Source organism: Rhea pennata, chromosome 2 (genome assembly GCF_028389875.1).
Source record: "Rhea pennata isolate bPtePen1 chromosome 2, bPtePen1.pri, whole genome shotgun sequence".
Classification (NCBI taxonomy): Eukaryota; Metazoa; Chordata; class Aves; order Rheiformes; family Rheidae; genus Rhea; species Rhea pennata.
In genome coordinates, this window is record NC_084664.1 from 137,749,073 (window position 1) to 137,770,458 (window position 21,386).

Sequence of the window (21,386 nt, forward strand, 5' to 3'; positions counted from 1 at the left end):
TACAGAATCATCACACGAATATCTACCCAGCTTCGCAGGAGTCAGCATTCGCTGCAGCTCCGGCGTTATCAGTACTTTAGCTTGCTCACAGAAAGCTAACTCTCATCTATCAAGACGAGCTGCAGTCACACCTCTGACTGCAGTGCAGCCCTATCCTCAGATAAAATACGTAGTTTCAATCCCAGGAAAATGCTAGTTCCAAGAGGCTCTGGTCTACCTGGGCATCTCTCACGTGCATCATCCTTTAGAATTTGCATTTTTGCCTTTTATGTTGCCAGTGTTGCTTGACAGTCTTACTGTTATTTGCTGCTTAGCACAAACGTGGTTCATTAGCTAGCTGAGTTATCTAACAGCTCACTGTCACTGAAAGCGATTACCTCACTCCTCTTCTCCTTGCTGCTCCCAACAGTGTGACCATGCTCTTTTGTGCAGTTTTGGTAGTACTGTGAAGTACCACACTAATTCTTTAGCGCATTAAGCTGGAAGAGAGTTACTCATTTTTTTGATCATTTAGTTTTCTGCCAAGGTAGTGACTTGAACTGGCTCACTAAAGTTAGCAAATACTGGATTTGGTCCAGCACAGCAAGCACAGGAGAGGATGAGGAATGGAGCTTTCCTTTTAGATGGCAGTGAGGTGACGGGGTAAGGGGAGGTGCCATTACTGAACCACACTCTGAATTTAAACCTTGTGCTCTCTTTCTGTTCATTTTTTAGAGACACTGACACTTTGGTATCTTCTCAACTTTTAATAAAGACTTTAAATTTGTTCAGCCACTCTGTTGGCTTTAGTTTCAATTTATTTCTTTTTGTAAAAATTTTTTATTGCATTCCTCTCTTCCTCTAGGACTGAAGACGTAAAACAAATAGCAGGAAACCTATTGCAGTTAGCCTTCATTATATTGGATTACATCTACGAGGATTTCTGCTACTGACTAGCTTTGGCTTTTGTAAAGGATCATAGTGATTGATCAGAGGCAGCTGATTACAAGCATCTGTAAGCAAGGAACTTTCAGCCTCCTAGACATACCTGCTACAAAGAAAAGAAGATAGCTGCCTTTTAAATTCTTCTTAGGTTATTAGTCCAAAGTTCTAACCTAATTCTGGCTGCCTTCGTTCAAGATAAAAATCAATTCTTTTAACTCATCAGTATACTGGTTTTTAAAAGAAATCATGTTCTTTTTTGTAATTCTTTTTTTAAGTGTATGAGACTTGCAGGATGAAAACAGAACAGTCAGATTTTCAAAGGAACTCAGCTTTTAGATCTCCCCAAACCTGTCTAAATTCTCAAAATTAAGCTTAAAAAAATTTTAAAGCCAATCTTAAATACAGGAAGAAATGTTAAAATTCTTAAAAATTATAAAATCCTACTGCAATCACTCCTTCTAGATAATATATCACGTAGTATGTAAACATCATTAACAATTTGTCATAAACCAAGCCTTTCCTTGCTATTACAGATGTATAAAAGCATGGCCTAGATATATGCATAACAGAAAATAGTCATGGACTTTTGTGATGAAAATTTCTATGCAATTCTTATTTAGCTAATGTAACTTTTTTATTTTGCTTATGTAACTAATGTAGTATTTCCCATTTTCCAAGTAAACCAATTATATAACTACGGCTATGATAATCATAATCCAAGTGTTCAGAAAGGCATCAAATGTAAACACTGGAGCTATTTCTGAAGAACATTTCCTCAGAATACCACTGATCTGACTGCATTTCCTTTAAGAATCATTATCTTCAATCTGGTCTAAACTCCAGGGTGTGACATACGTATTTTTTTATGTAGGGATTCATTTATTTCATTTATGTTTACCCATCTCAAATAAATATCTTAAAATAGAGAACACCGCTGCATCAGTACAGGTTATTAAATTCAGTTTTCTTTTGAGATAGATGAAACATAAAACAAGACCTGCATTACAACAGTCCTCTTCTCACCATCTCCATCTCCATGTGCACAAGGACTATTCAGAGCTTCCTTTACAACAAATTGCTTAATCAAGGAGATGAAAAGGAGAAATCAAGTATGTATATAAAAATCAATGGTTTCCATCAGAATCAAGTGCAATTTACTAAGCTGATGTTAAATAACAACTGAAACTGTTTCAGAAGTCAAATCTGAATGCCTGTAAGTGCTGGACCAGGATCACTCAAATTATTACCTAAATTAAAAGGCCTCAAAAAAGAGGGGAGGAAAGAAAATAACCTGAGAGAGAAGTCACAAATTCTGTAAAGGGAAAAAGAACCACTGTATAATGTCAAGATTTGGGTGGGTTACACAAAGTGGGAGCAGGCTGCTCTGAAAGCAAAGGAGATCTTGCCATGAGAAACTTGGTGGAATTTTAATGTTCTCTCCTCTCTCCCTCTCTTTCATCCTGTAGCAGTTTCATTTAACATGTAGCAATGCCCAAATAGTCAACACACCTGCATCTTTTAAATTTTCAAGTATTTTACACTAGAAACTTATACATTATATAGTAAATGTTTTCAGAAATAAATTATAAATTACAATTTTCAAATATTTTCACATTTCAAAGCCATGTAAGGAACTTTATAAACTGAGAAAGTGACGATTTATAGCCAAGAAAAAGCAATTCAGTGCTAAACATCAGTCTTAGTCTTTGTTTACTCTGAGCTACATTAACCTTTCCATGACAAAAAGGATTAGTTCACTAGGAAAGCTGGAAAATGTAAGCAAATTACATATAACATCTCACTTGCAGGAGAGATGTAGGCACTTTGTATTTCATGTCAAAATGCGTTTCTCAACTCACGTTTACGACAGAACCATTTTGATAATTCGATAAACTGCAATGGCTCAATTTTCTCCAAACAATTTTATTTAGTACTTTTTCAATTACTGAAAAAGTCATTACCAATACATCAAGGTTTTTCTGTATTTCTTCCAAAAGCAGGACTTTAATATCAAAACAGTGGAACATCATGGGAAAAACACACTACTGATCCTTGAAATGCACAGTCCCCACAACCATCAGAAAAATTAAAGTCAAGAAAACAAGCAAGTCCCTCTAAGTAGCAAGTCCACTGGCTGAAAACAGAGCTCAGGGAAAGGCATCAAAAAGTTCTCACAAAAAACACTTTCTGTGTGTGTGTGTTTTGCATTGTTTTGTCCTTTTGAAAAACCTGGCCACTTATTCCGGGCGCTGGCCAAGGGCACGGGTAGGAGGTGGAGGGCAGCACGGTGGTGGCGGTGGCCCCTGCCTCAGCCCACCCTCGCGCCCAGCCTCGGCCACCGCTGCAGGACCAGCTTGTGGTGACCAGCAGCCACGGAGCAGCTGTAGCTCATCGTTACAGCCAGAGCCATGACAGGAAACACAAACTGGTGCCACATTACCTAGATAACTCATTCCAAGTATTTCTGCTACCTAGACTATAAATTACAATGGATTAGAGTCTTGGAGGGGGGAGAGATTCGGGAAAAGATGGCAAGGAGCAGTGTCACCTCGGGCAAGCAGGTACTTGGGCATTCAGCGCTCTCTAACAATCTTGCATTTAATCTCAAGTGGCTTCTGTGACTAAATCCAGCTCTCGAATGGCAGGCTTGGGGAAGCCTGGGGCAACAGGACACGAGAGCATGCGAAGAACCAAATTCCGAAGTGAGTGACATTAAATACAGTCCACTTTACTCATTCCCCTTCACTTCAATTTCTCTTCTTTTTCCCATTTTATTTTCCTGTCCCTAATGAAACAGACAAAAAATATCAGAGGAAGAGGAAAGGAAAAATGTTTTTTTTTTTAAGAAGCAGCAAAAACCATCATACTGTACTATGTACTATGTTCAGAATGTTCTCAACTAAACAATTATTTTTAAAAATTAATTAACTAAAATTGTTTGGCAGTGGCCCTTTATGTTTCTGATATTTAATTAGGGAAGCAGCAAAACCATCTGCAAAATCAGTTTAAATATGTTACAGAAAAGTACTAACAGTTTAAAATGACATCGAGTCTAATCCAGTCATTACATCTGTGAGAGAGAGGTATGTGTACTCTACTGGGACAATAATGACTTCATGAAGTACGAAGGAAATTGTATTATGAAAAATGCACATCTGTGTGCTCTGGAGATATCTCATGTCATGGTTATTGTTCTTATGATTTCTGTTTGCTGGGAGTCCTCCTCGAATTCACTACAATCACTACAGTATTTAGCTAAATGTTCAGAAACTCAAGCAAATTCTATGCTGGCTTTTTATTCTATCATGGCATTATAGGAAACCAAAGGTTTTTATTTTGAATCCAGTATGTCTTTATTTTGGCTTATCTCTGCCAAATCTTTATGAATTATTAGTACTGATGTGTAATGCAAGACTCAGAGCACAAGTTCTAAGCTTTTTAATCTGTTATATGCAACTTTTGAATAGAAATAAGTGGGTCGATTCGGATAAAATAAGAACCACCTCCACATGACGCCTTGCATTTCTTAGGATCAGTATCTTTCCAGGCATGTTTGGACAGCGATTTCTTCCATTGCTATTTACTGCTACAAGAGGCCATTGAACATTTCCTGAGTTTATGCAACACACTTTCCAGCTGTCAAGTTGTGAAAGGATAACGGGAAATTATTTTTAAACCATAGCAGATGTGTATTTTGATTTTTATTTAAATTGAAAAAAGGAGAAAGTGCTCAGAGAAAGCCATAATGCTTTTTATAATACTTTTTAAAGTAGTATTTCACACAATTCAATGGCTGTTTTAATTAAAAAAAAAAAACTTTATGCCCAGAATAAAAAAATTTTGAGGACTTCTAGGGAAAAATACATCTTCTAGTTAAGAGTTAAAAATATGTAGTTAAATACTTAACTACATATCACTTAAAATCACTTAAAATTATAATAAAAATTTCCCCATAAGAGAAAAATATCTAAAAAACATGTTCTACTAATATACAGATTACTCTTAGCTGGAACCATATATAACTACAACTAACCCACTAAAATACTTCAATCAGAGTTGATGGTTCTTCCATTACATCACATCAGGAAAGCATTACTGTGGTGCCCGCACGTCACCTCTGTTATCGTTGTAGTTCTAGCCAAGTCTCAGGGGAGAAAGGAACGACGGCAGAATTGCAGTTTTAATGGTTGGCATACAATTGCATGCAAAAGATTCAGGCTGCAAGTTAGTCATGCTTTTAAATTAATAAAAATGAGTATTATTTTTTGTTGGCATTAAAGCATTATGAAATTACTCATGTTCAATACTTATGAGAAAATATTCTGTCTCCTCTGACTACTACGTGAAAATATTTCCTCCTCCATACTTCAAGAAATCCCTATCTATCCTCACATTCTGATAAAGCACAGCCAGGTACACTTTGCCACCTTTTTAGCACACACCGTAATACCTAACAACACATTATCATTTTGTTCAAAATTTTCAGATACTAATGTAGGTATTTATGCTTTTTGCCTGACTAGTGCTACCCCACAGGAGTCTCCTGGCTTGGTGCAGCGTGTACCTGCTTGAATGCTTCTGCCAGCAGTGTGGAAGCAGAGACATGAGGGTGGAAAAATGCTGTCAAGAATGAGGAAAGGCAGGGCTGTTTCTGTGAGCGACGTTGTTGCCTTATGCAATGTTTAAGTGCCTGCAAATTTAAAATGTTATGTAGTTGGTACCTCTAAACACCACAGGAGACAGCATCACTTCCCTTTGTCTTCTAATGAACATCCAAGTGTCTAAGTAGGAGAAGGTTTGGTAAAAATACAATAAAAAAGTACTTCTTTATTATTAGAAATCTCCATAAATTTAAACATTCTAGTTCTGCTATCATCTATGTGTCTATGAGATTTTACTTTGTTTTTAGGAAAACCTTATCATAACCAATACTAATATTTTACAGTAAGGTACTTCCCATTTGGTGTGGTAAGAAGCACTTTAAAAGCTGTAATTTCTTATCGCTCAAGCACATCAAATGAGAGAAGTGTAGCATTTCATATCTCCTAATTGCTGAAATTAATCACTTTACAGTTAAGTCAGAGACTTGCAAAAACACCCCTAGAACTGTGAATTTCCAGTTAACCTCTTTATACATTAAAAACTTATTTTCTTTACATAAAATGGCAGAAGCCTCTTTGACAAAGGAGTGCGTTTTTTTGTTTGTTTGTTTTACAAATGGAAAACATCCTCCTACCTACAATATAAGGAAAAAAGGAAAATAATAAAAAATGCAGTGAGTCTCTAAAACCTGTTTTTTAATAAAAAATCATGGCAGACTTTTTAGTGTTTTAACTAGTCAATTATTCTTCTAATGACCATTCAGAATTCAGCATTTTTATCTCTAAACTATGTCCATCCTGAAACAGTAGCATTTCAAGGACACTAGTGTTCAAGAAAAGTGCTGTGCTCAGCCCTGAAATGTTGCCTTCTAGTACAATTCTCATTTGTTACACTGACATTAGGCTTCCAGGAACGCTCTAACCTGAATGAACAAGATCTAAGAAACAATGTCCTCATTCTGATCTAACTTAGCATAGTTAACTTTTAAGTCAGAGTTGCTGAAGATGTATGAAGCTGGCACAAGGAGGACTGAAATCAGGTCCCTTGTCTCTGAGAATTTAAAAGTGAGAGGACTGTGACGATATCTCACTTGCTCAGCAACTCTGTTTGTGTAAGACGTACACTATTCTTGCAGCAGCACTCAGACATAAAAACGTGCTTTTTCTCTCCCTGCACCTCGTGCCACAACGAATTTTTAACTTGCAACAATAGTAAACTGTTTCCAAACAAACTTTATTCTATGTCAAAAACCAAACAGGATTGGATTGATTCTAATTTTGCAATAAAAAACTAGGTTCTGTAACCTGTTCCATAAGTGAGGATCTCCATGACCTCTGTTATGAAAAAGTGCGGTTATTCATATTTTTGTAAGTGAACATAACATGACTAAGAAAAGGTGATATAGCTGAGTTTAACACACTTAGTGCCAAAGAACAGCAAATTACCCCTTCGCCCTGCATACACACATCTCTACCCAGACAACCTGTGCTCTGGAGCTTTCAAACAATACAGGGACTTTGAAGCACATGAAGATCACGGGAGCCTATCTGCACGTTATCTATTTGAATTTCTCCAACAAAAACGAATCTAGCTATCACGTTTCGATAAAAGAACAGTAAAAGCAAAAAGTAAACTTAGGAACTGAACTTCTGACAAAACACAGAAGCACACTTGCCTTCTCCCGCACAGATTCCACCCACGTAAGATGTCAGTCACCGTCTGTGCAAAGAGATGCCACTCGCAGGGCTCTCTGGACGGGGGTGGCAGCATGGTGTGCACAAATTCCTGAACAGTCCACCACTGTCAAAAAATCCACCATGTCCTACTTTATATTCAGAGCAAATCAGAGGAATGTTTAGAGCTATCATGTGCCTAGATCTCCGTGGATTAATTCTCTTTTTCCATGCAGAGATTGTGTCTGGCTGGAACGCTAGAGCTTTGGGGATTCGTAAGGGCCTGTAGGATGCCCCGGCTCCCCCAGTGTGTCCGCTCCAGGCACACTTTGCCTCTGCATTACCTTCGCTGTGAACAGGGGCACAACAGCCCCAAGGAACACTGGATTTCCTGGTCATGACTGTGGCAAGCCTCTTCGGACTGGACTGCAAGCGTGACAGTATGGCCACTAGGAATACTTTGGCAGTGGTACCATATGGCTTTCTAACGGTATCTGAGAAATTTGCACATACACAGGACAAGTGTGCAGCACTCTTCCTCAATCTACCGCACGCTAGCTGACAAATTTGTTTTTCTTTCCTTTTTTTTTTTTTTTTTTTTTTGGGGGGGGGGGGTGGGGGGGGCGGTGGTCGGCACTCCAACTGGCCCTTGGACATATATTCCTTAAGACAAAACCGACAAACATCTATCTACAAACACAAATTTGAAAAATACTTTAATTACTTCCTCATAATAAAATAGACTTAAATTGGACAAGCAATGGAGACAGCTTGGACTAATCTGCCTATCACAAAAACATAAATTCATTTGAAATTTTGTAGATAGTGTAATCCAATGTTCACTTTATTGCAATTAATAATACGACAATTATTATTTTACAGTTCATGTTTCTCATGACCTTGAAAGTGAACCAAGTAAACTGGAATGGTTTTGAGGAAGAAAAGGTGAACTTAACAATACAGAACATTTAAAATTTTATCATTACATTTTTTTATGTTTACTGCCTCTTAAAAGTTACAATTTCATAAAACCACTGGTATTTCAAGAATTGTTTTTGCCTAATATTTTAATCAATTTTGTTCTTTTAGGAAGTATATCTAGTACTTTTGTTCAAAATACATGGTCACCTTTTTTTGTCTGTAAAACATATTTTCCAACAGAACCACACAGATGGTGAATGCTATCCTGCAGATAAAGCCTTGCACAGCAGACCGCCTGCTGCACCAATCTCCAGGACTAGTGACAGTGCTGAAAAGGAGACACAGCTTTTGCAGTTTCAGAAATCTGGTATTCACAAGAAGAGAAGAGGAAGGTCCCTTAGACAAGTCTTAAAAAAATCTGGGGAGTTTTGGATAATTTTGAAGAGCTCAGTGAGATCTGTTCATCCTATGAGCGGAATAAAGTAGAGCTCATCTGGTAAATCAGCTCACAGTTCTATCGTTGATGACAATTTTAACATGTATGAAGAACCAGACAAAAATTTATCTGCAAAATGTGTCTAATTCTGGTATTTCCTAAGTTTCAAATAAATGATTTTGTAATCTTAATCATGTCCACTGAGTACTGCTTTTGTGCACTGTTTCCTGACCTTTTAAAGACTGGTGTGACAGACCAGTGGCTCCTCACCTTAGTCCAGCTCTTTCACTTAGGCAATCTCCCTCCCTGCTCCTCAGGCTGCTGCCGCCAGACCTGCGCTCCTTCCTCAGCAGGTCCCAGGTCCCTTCGCCGAAGTTTCCATGCCCAGCTCAGCTCTCCTGTACGTCTCTCTAAACATCCTTTTCTCAACAACTCACTGCTTGTCCCAAGCTTTCTTCTCATGTTGCCAGTCTGCTGCTTCTCAGCCAAGCTCAGTACACTGCAACCTAGAGTTAAGCAAACTCCAGTTCTCACCTTCCCAATTATGCTTATTAGCTCCATCTCCTTCACTTTTTCTGTTCTTCCCAAACCACAGGTCACAGGTTCAGTCTACCTGACCTACAAGGTTTGTTCTCTCCTCTTCTGCTTCACTCAAGCCTCCTTATCCATCTCAACCCACTGGTTTCCAGCCACACAATCCCATTTTATTTTGTAGATACTAAACTTTCTCTTCCTGCAGCCTCTGGATTCCCATTCCAATACAAGAAGTCTCAGCCTAGTTTATGACCTGAATTTCCTGATCCAAATACAGTTGCATTACAAAACCTATGTAGTATCTTAGGAATCCAGCTCTTTTGCTTTTACAGCTGAAACTCCATCTTTGACAGAGATTATCTACCGTGTCAGTACCTACAACACTTCATCATTCCTGTGTTTCATACAGCTGTCTACTGGGTGCCTCAGTGATGTTCAGGTGTTCATCAGCCTTCTCTGTTTCCAATCGTAGCTCACAGTTTCCCTCATCCCCGATTTAGAAGAGCCAGGAGCATTCCGAGGCAATGGTTTCTCCTGCTCCATTACAAGAAACATGCAGAAAAATTATTTTGTCTGGTCTCCTCCCTGAAGACAGTCAAGATATTGTTTCAGAAATTAAGGAAGAATTACCTTAAGACACACAGCTACTGAAATGAGATCAGACCCAAATATTTAAAGTCACAGATATTCAGTAATAATGGATGCTGTTCCCAGAGCTCCTAACTCATCTGTTTCTGTTGGATTTGTAGAATGAAAAGGTTATCCTCATTTCTTACAAATATATATATATGTTTAAAAAGGTAGTATCAACTTTTTCGTATTGAGGATAAGCCTGAAGAGGTAAACTTGCAGCTCTTTTAAGAATTTATGGCTATATTTTGGGATAATTCACAATTTTTACAGTAGTTTCAAAAAACCAATGTAGAGGGCTCAGAAAGTCTCAGATCTAATTTAGCGAACAGCTGCTCCTGCAGTTTCCACCCAGAATGCTTCTCACAGCTGAGCAGCTGCTAATATTTATTTGCAGATTCTGTGAAAAGATACTGTAAATCCAATTATAAAGAGATGGAGAACAAATTATTCTCTTCTTTTGAAGAACAAACTATTACTGCATTAAAAATCTCACTCTAACATTGCCACCCTTTGTGGCTCTGAGGCTGAAATTTTCATATTTAGCATTACATCTTAGACCAAACAGACTTTGTATGTGGCCTAAAAGGACAGCTGAGAATTCCTCAGATCCGGGGATCCCTTGAAAGGCAGAAAGTCAGTAATCTATGGGGAGGGGAAGCCCACTTCTATAAAATGTGTTTAAAATAATTAATTGCCTTTTTAACAATTAAGGAAATAACAACGTATTGCAATAGATAGGAGATGGGGTTTTATGTGGTGGATTTCTGTTAGTGATGTCCATGAAGAAATCACTTGCTTATATGAACTCTTCATGCAGGCTGTTTCACGTGGTAAGAGACACTCATGAAAACAGAAAGAATGATGCAGGGTTTGAAGAGTGGAAGAAAAGGTAAGAAGCAGTCAGGCCTCTTCCCTTGCTGAGCCAGTTGTACTCTCTCCCCTCCTTTCTTTCATAGTTAAAATATAGAATTAGGTATGTGAAAACTATCATTATGGTCGCAAAGATTCCAACATTTTTGTATGTTTCTTTCGTACAGGTTTTGTGTATTATGTATGCAAATAACATGCAACACAATATTTGTATATTATGTTGTATATTATGTTTCCTATTGTAAACTTCACTGGATAAACATTTCTTTACTCATCTTCCCAATACTAACTGCATCTATTTTCTTCAGGGCTGCTACTAAAACTGAAATCATGAATCCCTGGAAGTTGAAAGGAATTTTGCTGTTGATCAGGAAGATTAAAGGGGTCAGGATTTCATCATAGGAATTTTATGTTAGTGAATATATGTCTGCTTTGACTCTGGGCCAAATTTCCTTCCATTCTACACTATCCTACTCCTTACTAATCAGACTCAAGTTGCTGCTATTGACGTATGAAATCCAGAGTAATTTCACTAACTCTGCCAAGTTATTTCCTTCAGAAAAAATCATATAATTATAATAATAAATTGTAGCAAAAATATAGCAAAATTTCTAGTCCCAAACCACAGCAGCAGATAAACACTGAAACTTTATAAATAAAAGATACTTCCTTTTCCTACCTTTTCATACCTTGAACATTGCTATTAAGGAGCACAAAACAGTCATGAACATGAGGAAAAGAGGCCCTGGTATAATAATAGTAACAGAAAACAAGTTACAACTATTGTACTTTAGACCAACACAATACATGAAGGTAAATGATCTAATATTATAAACTTGATTCAACTCACTTAACAATTTAAGCTGATGGTCTCCCATGTTTTCATGTTTCAGTCGTATGTAAGAACTGTTACCTCTTGCTGGGTTGGGAACCATTCCAATTAATCTCAGCTTTTCTTCTGACAATGGAATAACTCGAGCATCATGAATCCTAGTAAGTGCTAAAACCAAAATGCCCCAGAGCCTCACGGCAAAAAGAACTCTCTGCTGATAGAAACCATGTCAGTCATCTGAAATGTGTTTAAAATTTGAATGGGTTACGGACAGTTTTTTTGCTAGATCAGACCTCTTTAACCTACAGTAGCCAGCATGAAGCCGGCATAAGCTCTGTATCATGTGCTCTACTTCATTCAACAGAAATGCAGTTGTGCCCATGCTTGATCCAGATCAAATTTTTACTGATGGGTGACCCAGGGGTATGCAAATCTGCTGTTAATGGTCATGAAACCATGACTTTGTATGACAATCCAGCTCTAGATACTTTGCAATTTAATTAACTTAATTTTCAATAGGCACAGTTTTCCATTTAACATATCCAAATACTTCTATATAGCAGTTATATTCTTCTTCACGTAACTCTTTGTGCAATTTGTCATTAAATGTGGATTTCAATAAATGAAACAAAAATTAAAAAGAACTCCAATTCCAACTCCAACAAACCTAAGACACATTTGAAGAACCGCTGATATGTAGCTGCAATCCATTCTACTCAGTAAAACAGAAATACAAGGAAATGGAAACTGAACCACAACTATAGATTGAAATAATCAAAAAATTAAGAAATCTTACCTTTTTCACTAACACTTTCACTTTCAATCTCTACATCATCACAACTCGTATATTCTGGAGTAGAGGCCAGTTCTTCCTCTGAGCTACTTAATGAAACTTGGCGCATTTTACCTCCCTTTTTTGTTTTATGGGGCTTTGGTGGTGGAGGTCTGACAGATTCAGACTGGTCTGAGCTGAGTGAATCATTCCGTAACATGGTTTCCATTTTCTCACGTTTTGTTTTCCGTACAGCAGAATTGGGATCCAAATGGTGTTGTTTCCTTAGTGAATCAGAGCGCCTCACGTCTGGTCTTTCCAGAGGAATAGGACTCCTCCTAGGGGTAGGAGGGCTATGATTTGTGGTCCTCTGGCGATTGGGACTTGGTCCCTGAGCCTCTCGAGTTCTTTCCATAGAGTATGAACGCTGATTTTCCATGGCAGCTCTGCGCTCAGACACAGATCTTTGTCTTGATGGTCGTTCCATCCTCAGCATAGATATCCGGGAATCTTCCACCTCAGTATTTGCCAATGAGACATCACTATGTCTCCGCTCATGACGTGCTCGGGATACTTCAGCATGGATACGCATTTGTTCCTCATATGGTTGTGGCTTAACCGGATAACGAGCCAAGTTAGGATCACTTCGGTATCGTGCCTGATATTCCTCTTCCCTCCGCTGCCTTTCATATTCTTCCCTGTTCTGTACATCCTCCTCCTCTACCGGATACTCCTTGGAACGCCTGCGACTCCTCCTGTTGGAATCTCTGTAATCACCCAGTTCAGGTTCTTCGTATAACTGAGGCCCACGCTGCGAACGCCTATCTGAATAATCTGATGGTGACCTGGGCATTGCACTGTCTGATGTAGCATACTGTGAATATTCGTCTCTTTCTTCTCTTTGGTCGTATCTTCTATTCTGATCTCTTGATATTGATGGGCTTCTTTTCCTAAATAATCAGTACAAGGGAGAAGAAAGAGAATTCTGTCAATATTTCCTGCTGCACAAATAAACAGTTAATGCTAATTCATAAAATGAACCACTGAAGGAAAAAAAAAATCAATTCACTGCATTTCTTTCCAAATGTGCTTGCACATTTTCTGCACTACATTAAAGAAAGCAAGTCATGCTGCAAAGCTATATAATAGCTATTAATAGAGCACAATTTAAGTCAAAACTTTACAGAAAAAATGTTACTATGATAATAATGCATATTCTAAGATACAGAATATAAATGCTTGTGCTAATCTACAGTCATTAACTGCTTTACAAGTATCTCAGTTACGTAACCCCAGTAATGATTTTAAGGTGATATATCTTGACCAAATACTTCTATTTCACTTTTATAATCCCTATAGAAATTAAGGTCAGATGGATCATTCAGTTAGTCAGTCTGATCTTATAAGAGCTATTACTGTCTAAAAACATATGTATGTTTGAGTTCTCACAAAACTATAATGCCTGCCAAGGGCAGAAATCAGGACATGCAAAGATCCAATGGCAGCATTTGTCTAAACCACATAGTCTGCATAAACTCAGAAAGCAAAACATTTATTGTGTTGTACAAGAAAGCAAAGCGCCTCAAGGTCCTGCCAGTCTGAGTCGACTGAAAACTCCTTCTCATCCCTACTTTTAATGGTAGTAATAGTCCAAGCATGTGAACAAAATACATCAGCTAGATACCTGAAAGGTTTTCCTGTACCACATGAAGCTTTGACCAGCTCTTTTTAAGACATCATATCCAGCCATAGACAAGTTCATAGTCCTCAGAAGAATGTTGATAAACAGTTCTTTTTTCACATTCTTTCATGGTTCTGACAAATGACTGACTGAAGCATTCAATTTTCTTATAGACAATATTTTAATACAAAAAGTGTCTGGAATACATTATGAATGTTACATATCTTGTTTTTTTGATATAGCATTGTTTGCTACTTGGTTAGAAGGGATTCATTAAATAGGGGGTAGTGAAGCTTTAAGCAATGAAAATACACGTGTGAACCTATTGTTGCATTATCAAGCATTTACTCTTCTTATATCTTATTCTATCTTGCTTTTTAATTTGTCTGCATCCTCACAAATGGCACTGATCCTGAAAAGCAACCTTGCAGGCAGACAGTGAGGAGAAGATCCAGCCTAATGCGAGGAAGGATGGGGAAAAGGAGATCAGAGCTCTGCTGTTACCACAGTTGTCATTGAAGGGATAGCGTAAGAAAAAGCTTCAACTTAGTGAAGGGGAGGACAAGCAGGCTCTTCCTGATGCCTAGAAAAGCAAGCCGAAAGTGCTCTGCCCAGCTACTAGGCAAGAAAATGCTTTTCTCAGAGCCAGATGGGAAATGCAGCTTCTGCTCAGCAAGGGAAGAAAGCTGCTGGCTGAGACGAGTTTGTGCAGGAGGTGACTGGTAAACTGGCACTCTGTCTGAGGTACCACACTGGGTCACTACACTGTGCTCGGAAGATTTGGACCCAGTCTGCCATAAATATTAGAGTACTTCAGCCTTATAATGGCATCTGCAAATGAGGAAATTAATTCAGTCTTGCAAAACTACAACTCTTCCTGTGAAGCCTAACGAATAAAAGAAGCATCATTTGGATGCCTATTTGCTTACAGTGATGCTACGATGTCCTATCTGTCTTATTAAAGTGTTGATGTAAGTACCAGCACATATCCTAACCTCTTTAAACTTAATAAGAACTCTACGGGTCCTGTCATTGGGAAGTCAAACTGAATAGTCCTAATGTGACACAAAGAACGTTTTGTAAGTCTAAAACCAGAAGAAATGGGCAATGGGGACAAGTAGTTACAGAACTACTAGAATGCAGAGAGTCTGCAAAGACACAGAGGTTTTCATTAATACAGCAGAGGTTATATATGGAAACTTACTTTTAGGGAAGGTATTTATTTTCCATTTAAATACTTCAACGGATAAAATATAAGCCATATCCCTAAGTAAGGTATTCCGGTAGCAAATTACCTTCACTGTTGAAAATTTTGACCATGTCTATAATAAAAAATCGCCAAACTTCAACTCCCAGATACTGTCCCCTTATTACAAAATAATAAATCCAAGTCACAACATTCTCATAAAAATACAAACAGTAGAGACAAATCTGTTCCGGAAACGTCACTACTACAACGGGAGACAAGAGCAGGTGGGGGAAGGAGGGGCTGAGGGAATAAGAAAGATGAAACTTCCGTATGAGTAAGAGCAATTATTGTAGACTTTCTGCTGAGATAAATACACTTCTGCCAGGAAAACATTTCATCTGCGGAAATGGTACAAGATTAACTAATAAAAACACCCTTTTTTGCTAGCATGAACTATGTCAATGAGAGCAGAATATGCCAATACAGCATTAAGCTTTTATGCTTCTTACATAAACATTTTCTGACCTTGAATGCTACAGCTACCACAAGCAGCCATTGCCTTTGCTCCATTCTGTTGCCAGCCCAGGAATGTATCAGCGCACCTACGGCCTACAGTAATGGAAAGACTATGAGTCCTGAATCTATTCCGGTTTTGCCTGGGAGGAAGCAGCCTTACAGAGCTGCTCCACATGAGGCAACTATTAGGTCACATGCAAGAATTAGGAGCTTCCTGCAAGTGCAACGTTTTTCTTCACTGAGAGCAGCCTGTCAGGTAAAAGTCACTGATTTAATTCCTGGCCTATGCTGACTGGAACTATCAAGCTCCCTTTCCAATTAATTTCATCCCTGCTGAAAGGATTTAACTTCACTACCAGGATCAAATGCCAGAAGTTGTAATCCTATCAATCAGAAATAAATTAACTGTACCGGTGCATCCGACAGGCCAGGAAGGCAGCTAGCGAGAAAGGGCTCGTCCTGCCCAGCCACACCACAGCACTCACTACTCCAGCCCACTCATCACCACAACGCAAGCAGCCCCTGCTTCACCATTACTCTTTTTAATTATAAAAATACCCACTACAGATACATTTGTACAATGTACATGTTTTAAAACATATGACAGGATGTATAGTACTCATGAAAACTTACATAGTCAGACACTACTATTAAAAATCTGCTGTTATTTTTAGATCACATGCTAATTCTCACTCACCTTCATGAGCCTTTGTCTAATCCATTTCTCACTATCATCTACCTTCAGGATAACTTATAAAAAAAAAAGCCTATCCTCATGTTCCTCCAGCTAGATACGCCATGGAAAGTTATTACTCGTGTTCTTGCAGGACTTTATGGAACACTAAAAGTTTAGAGAACTTTGAACGCTTGTCAGCAAGTGCGATATGCACCATCCAGCTTCCAGCTCAGCTAACTACCGTGCACCTCCTTGTCAGAAGGATTACCACCTTTTCTGAAAAGGTTATCACTCCACTGAAAAATCCTCAGAGCCATTGCAATTACTGTTTCTTTGAATCAATAATAAAATGAAAATCTTATTATGTTCAGAAAACTCTAAAGCTTACACAAATCTTTGTCAGGCACATTCTAATAAATAATATTAGCGAATTTTCAGGTATAGAAACTGAAATTTATTTTCTACTAATTATCACTGTACATTTTTTTTCTTTTCCTTTTATGAATAGATGACATCTACTCTTGTAACACACACCTCTGAACCTTACACTGCTGGAAACCTTATTTACAGAGATATCACTGGTACTACAAAAAAGCAAATAGATTGACTGTATCCTGATTTCCTGCTTATACAGTTAAATTATTCAGCACCCCCACTCTCCAATAGCAGGTAACAGTACATAAAATATGGCACACAAGAATATTGTACATCTGTGCTGCTTTGATGACTCTGATTTCTGTATCGGTACTACACAGTTTGAGAATCTTTGACGTAAGTTTTTTTTTAAGTGACCATAAGAGTATTGAGGAAGAAGAAAACATAAAAAAGGCAAGTTTCTGATACATTACAAAAGCCAGTGATATTCAACAACACTGCAAAAAAATATATTAATATCACAGCCAAAACTAGATCTCAGCTCTTCCTGGATACTAATCTTGTTCTCAGAACAACAGAAGACATTTAAACTAGAGAAAAATTCCAAGAAAATATCATTCTAAAACTACATTCAAATATATGGGTACCCAAATTCATCCACATAAACTTGGGAGATTTTTTTTTTTTTTTTTTTTTTTTTTTTACAAATATGAAATTTGGGGCCAATTAAAGAAAACAGTAAATGCTCAGTTGGCCTGAGTCATGATCAGCTATTTGAAAATACAGTATTGGTCACCTACTCATAAGACTTCATTATAATTCACCAAAAGATAGTCTAATATTTTGTTCTCTATTTCCTATCAATTACCAAGGAATACAATTGACTGAAAAACCTAAACTAAAAATATTTGTACTGTACATATTCTAAAGGAATTAGAAAGATGACAGCAGTATAATATTACAATTTTCATTTGTTTGGCCTTTGCTAGAAAAGTTACTTTCCTTCTATTTCCGGGAAAAAGAAATATTTCAGAATTCAAGAACAAACAAAATCAATTTGAGCATCCATAAAAGAAAAACATATTAACTCAAAAAGATTCCTTACACTTTTTTTCTTTCAGCATCAGTAAAACTATGCTCATGTTTTAATAGCAGGGACCACTGTTTTGATACAAGCACAGAAAAACAAAACACGGTTATTCAGAAAACTATCACGAATGACTACGCAAGTAGGAAGGACTATTCAGAATAATGAGCGTTGACTCATGTCCTAAAATCAATTTTGCTTAATTCTTTTCAAAGCATGATACTCTCAATATATGAAAAAATAATTCAGAGTATGTAAAGGTTCACATTTTCCCCTGGAACTGTCGCGAAAGCCATGCAAGGGACACGGCTTCTTGTGAGTGACCCCCTAAATTACATCAAGTCTCTCCTTTTCTAGGCTACTCCTGTCAGGAAAACCACATCTACTGGCTCCCTGAGTGATCATACAAGAATGGCTCTACTCTTCTGTGTGCTATAATCAAAAGCTGGTCAGGTACCTATTTAAGTCAGTGACAAGGAGCAGATCTAACACATTCATGACACCTTGCAAAAAAGTACCTGAACCGCAAGAAGATGAACCGAACACACTATGCGCCCTGCAGCCCAAACTCCTACAACAGTAAACAGGCATTTGGACTTCAGTAATGAGATGTTAATTACTTTGCTTTTCCTATTCTAAATTTTTAATTCCTACCATGCTTAACCAAACAAACCTAACACTGCGAGTGCAAAGAACCCCCAGGAGGAGGGGCACGGCAAGGTGCAGGAGAGCGGACTGCCCTTGTCAGGCAGCATTTTGTTCTTGCTCTGCGAGGCACTTTTACGAAAGCTATGAAATCTCCACAGACTTCCTTTGCCAAACTGAGGTGTTTAAAAAAAAAAAAAAAAAAAGTATACCAGTTTTTTGAAGTGTTTTTAAGAGACCAGTAGGTATTGATTTCACTCCTTTTCTCATTCGCTGTTTATAACTTTCATAAAACAGTTTTGCTGAATCTCATTGTGCATGAGAAATCATTTTGTACACACTCCAAAAGCAGCTATGGCTTCAGCTTATTAAAAATAAAATAGCCTTTTCTGGCTTTTAAGTAGTTCCAATTTCTGCACAGAGATCTTCTGCAGTTCTGTACTGTCTAGATTTATACTATGTTGAATCTTCAAAATGCTCCCCTCTCCCAGGTTTCTCACTCCTAAAAAAAAGAGCATAAGTAACCATTGCATGATTTTCAAGCTACAGTATTTAAAATGCCTACTCTGATAAAAAGGTTTTTAATTTATCACATTCTTTGACCAATATGGTTTTAAACAGGCTACCCTGAAGAACATCTAGCAGTCAGGTATTTAAGCAATTCACTACATACAGTTCATCCAAGACATTACTTCATTTCTCCTTTCACCCATGCCTTATAAATTGTACTTTATAGCAACTGTATTTTGAATCATTAAAATACCCCCAGCTAAATATATCCAAGCCATAATGAATTAATTTTACAATGATGGTTATAAAATTTACTGAAGCATGAGACTAATACTATAGGTGTTGATCTGTAATAGATTTTACCAGATAATACAAGTTCCCTAACTGCAGGCTAGTATAAATGGTATGAAAGGAAGTTTGTGGTAAGAAAATCATTGAAGAAATTCACCACTGATAACAACTTTGCTTTGAACTTGCCATGATTACACAGACATACAGAACAAAGCAATTACCTCACTATCACCTATTTTCTATACAAGTAATTCAGCAGAAACGCAGCTGTGAAGGGTTTAATCATCACACGTGGAGAAGGAATTATAAGGCAGAAAAAGCACACAACCACTGAACAAAACTAGTGAATTAAACATCCCTTGCTAATCTATGCATATTTAAGCAACAAGTTTCACAGTTCTTGATTTAATAAAGAACATCACATGCAGTAAATGGGACTGCCAGTGGAAGATGTTTTTCTCTTCTTCTTTCATGACCAAGTTTTCATTATCTCTTGTTTATGGCCTATGATCTGATTTTAGAAAACTATAAAAAGAAAAGCTTTTAACAAGTTACAAGAATTTGTTGTAAATATTAAACATATGAATATTTTTGCACTGCAATTTCAAAATATAGCCTTTGTTTATTGATGGTTCACTAATCCACTGTAAATTTGGTAATACTTAGAAGCATGCAGGCACACACGCAAGTATGTCCTTGAGAATCTGCATAAAAACTACTTTTGAAAATACTAATGAGAAGAAGTAACTGTATTTTTATATCTCTGTTCATTCAGCTACACTGATGAATGCTTACCTTTTCCAAAGCAGTAAAATATCCTAAAGCTTTTTTTAAAAAAAAAATTTGAAGATTTTCAGAATGAATACTTCACTAATGATCTCCACTGAATACACACACACACACAAAAACTTGTCTACTTTTTCACTAAGATCATTTGTTCAGAATATTAAGCTTAGAAACAATACTAAATTAGTTAAAACTCATTCTAGAGCAATCAGTCAGAGTACGCATTCGAATTCTCCCTCTTGATCTCAAGGCCAAAGAAATCGCCTGCACAAGGATTGAATCAATTAACATACGTCACAAAATTCAAGATGGATTCAAAATGAGCATAAAACCTGGGGTGTTTAAAGTACAATAGGTCACATACATATTGAAGTATAACAATGAATGAAATTGAACGTTAGTAAAATAATAATACTAATAACTAATAACTAATAACTAATAATAAAAAATAAACTAAACTCAAAAATTCTAAGAAATACACTTCTGCAAGAAAAAAAATTTAAGTTGCAAAATATATAATTCAATTATTAAAATCAAATATTAAAGTTAAGGAAAAATGCAAGATTTTATTGAAGCTACTACTCTCCTATATCTAAAACTTAATAAAGAGTTTTTGAGTCCCTCCAATAAGTTCTTTTGGTCAAAAAGAAGTATCTTCCTAATCACCCCCAAAGAATAAAATATGCTGAGCATTACACATTTCACACAAGATATTCAGCACTTTTATTCCCTGCTTTACCTTTTAATCAGCCACTGCACATCTGGGAAGTAGGAAGCCTCTGGTTCATCAGAATACATCAACTTCTGGTCTGGCTAGGTATTTCATTTAATCTTCTAGGTTCACTGAAATCTTATGAACAGTCTCTTAATTTTGAGACACAATTATTGAAATATATTTTACCATCATTTCCTTTCCTCCAAAATGTAATTACAAAAAATAAGGCACCTGGGAACAAAAAAACCTCATTGTACAGAACACCACCAGTTCAGTCAGAGAGCTGACCCAAGGGGAAGCTATTGGGAGCATGAGAAGAGTGTTATAGTTTAATGCTGTTACCATGTGCTGTATATAGCTGGAGGTCAAGTAAGAATTTACCCTATAAGGAGGATTATGCTACTTAGCTGATTAGTGTCTTGCTACAGTACTATTGCCTGCAAATGTACGGGCTTGTAAGACACTCATTTTAAACTATTTTTAAAATTTTCCAGTTCTAGTATTTCATGATTTGCGGTACTACATCCAGCATCTTTTTTTTTTATTATACATCTCAAATGAAATATGTTATATTTATATTTTTAGTTTGTCTCAAGTCAAATTTTGACATAATTTTCAACAGCTTAGGCTAAAACCAGCTGAAGCATCTACTTCAGTCTGATGTCCAGAGCATGTGGTAGAACTGAAAATATTTTCTTAGTTTTTACAAACCATTTTC

General features: G+C 37.1%; 1 protein-coding gene across 39 annotated transcripts in view; it reads right to left on the reverse strand.

Annotated features, from left to right (window-relative positions):
• RIMS2 (regulating synaptic membrane exocytosis 2) overlaps window positions 1-21,386 on the reverse strand; it is a 459,058-nt gene that overhangs the window by 254,575 nt on the left and 183,097 nt on the right. For all 39 annotated transcript variants that reach the window (XM_062568285.1, XM_062568269.1, XM_062568279.1 and 36 more), the window contains one exon: window positions 12,222-13,147. In XM_062568285.1, the coding sequence (XP_062424269.1) occupies window positions 12,222-13,147 (926 nt within the window). The remainder of the gene's footprint in view (window positions 1-12,221; window positions 13,148-21,386) is intronic.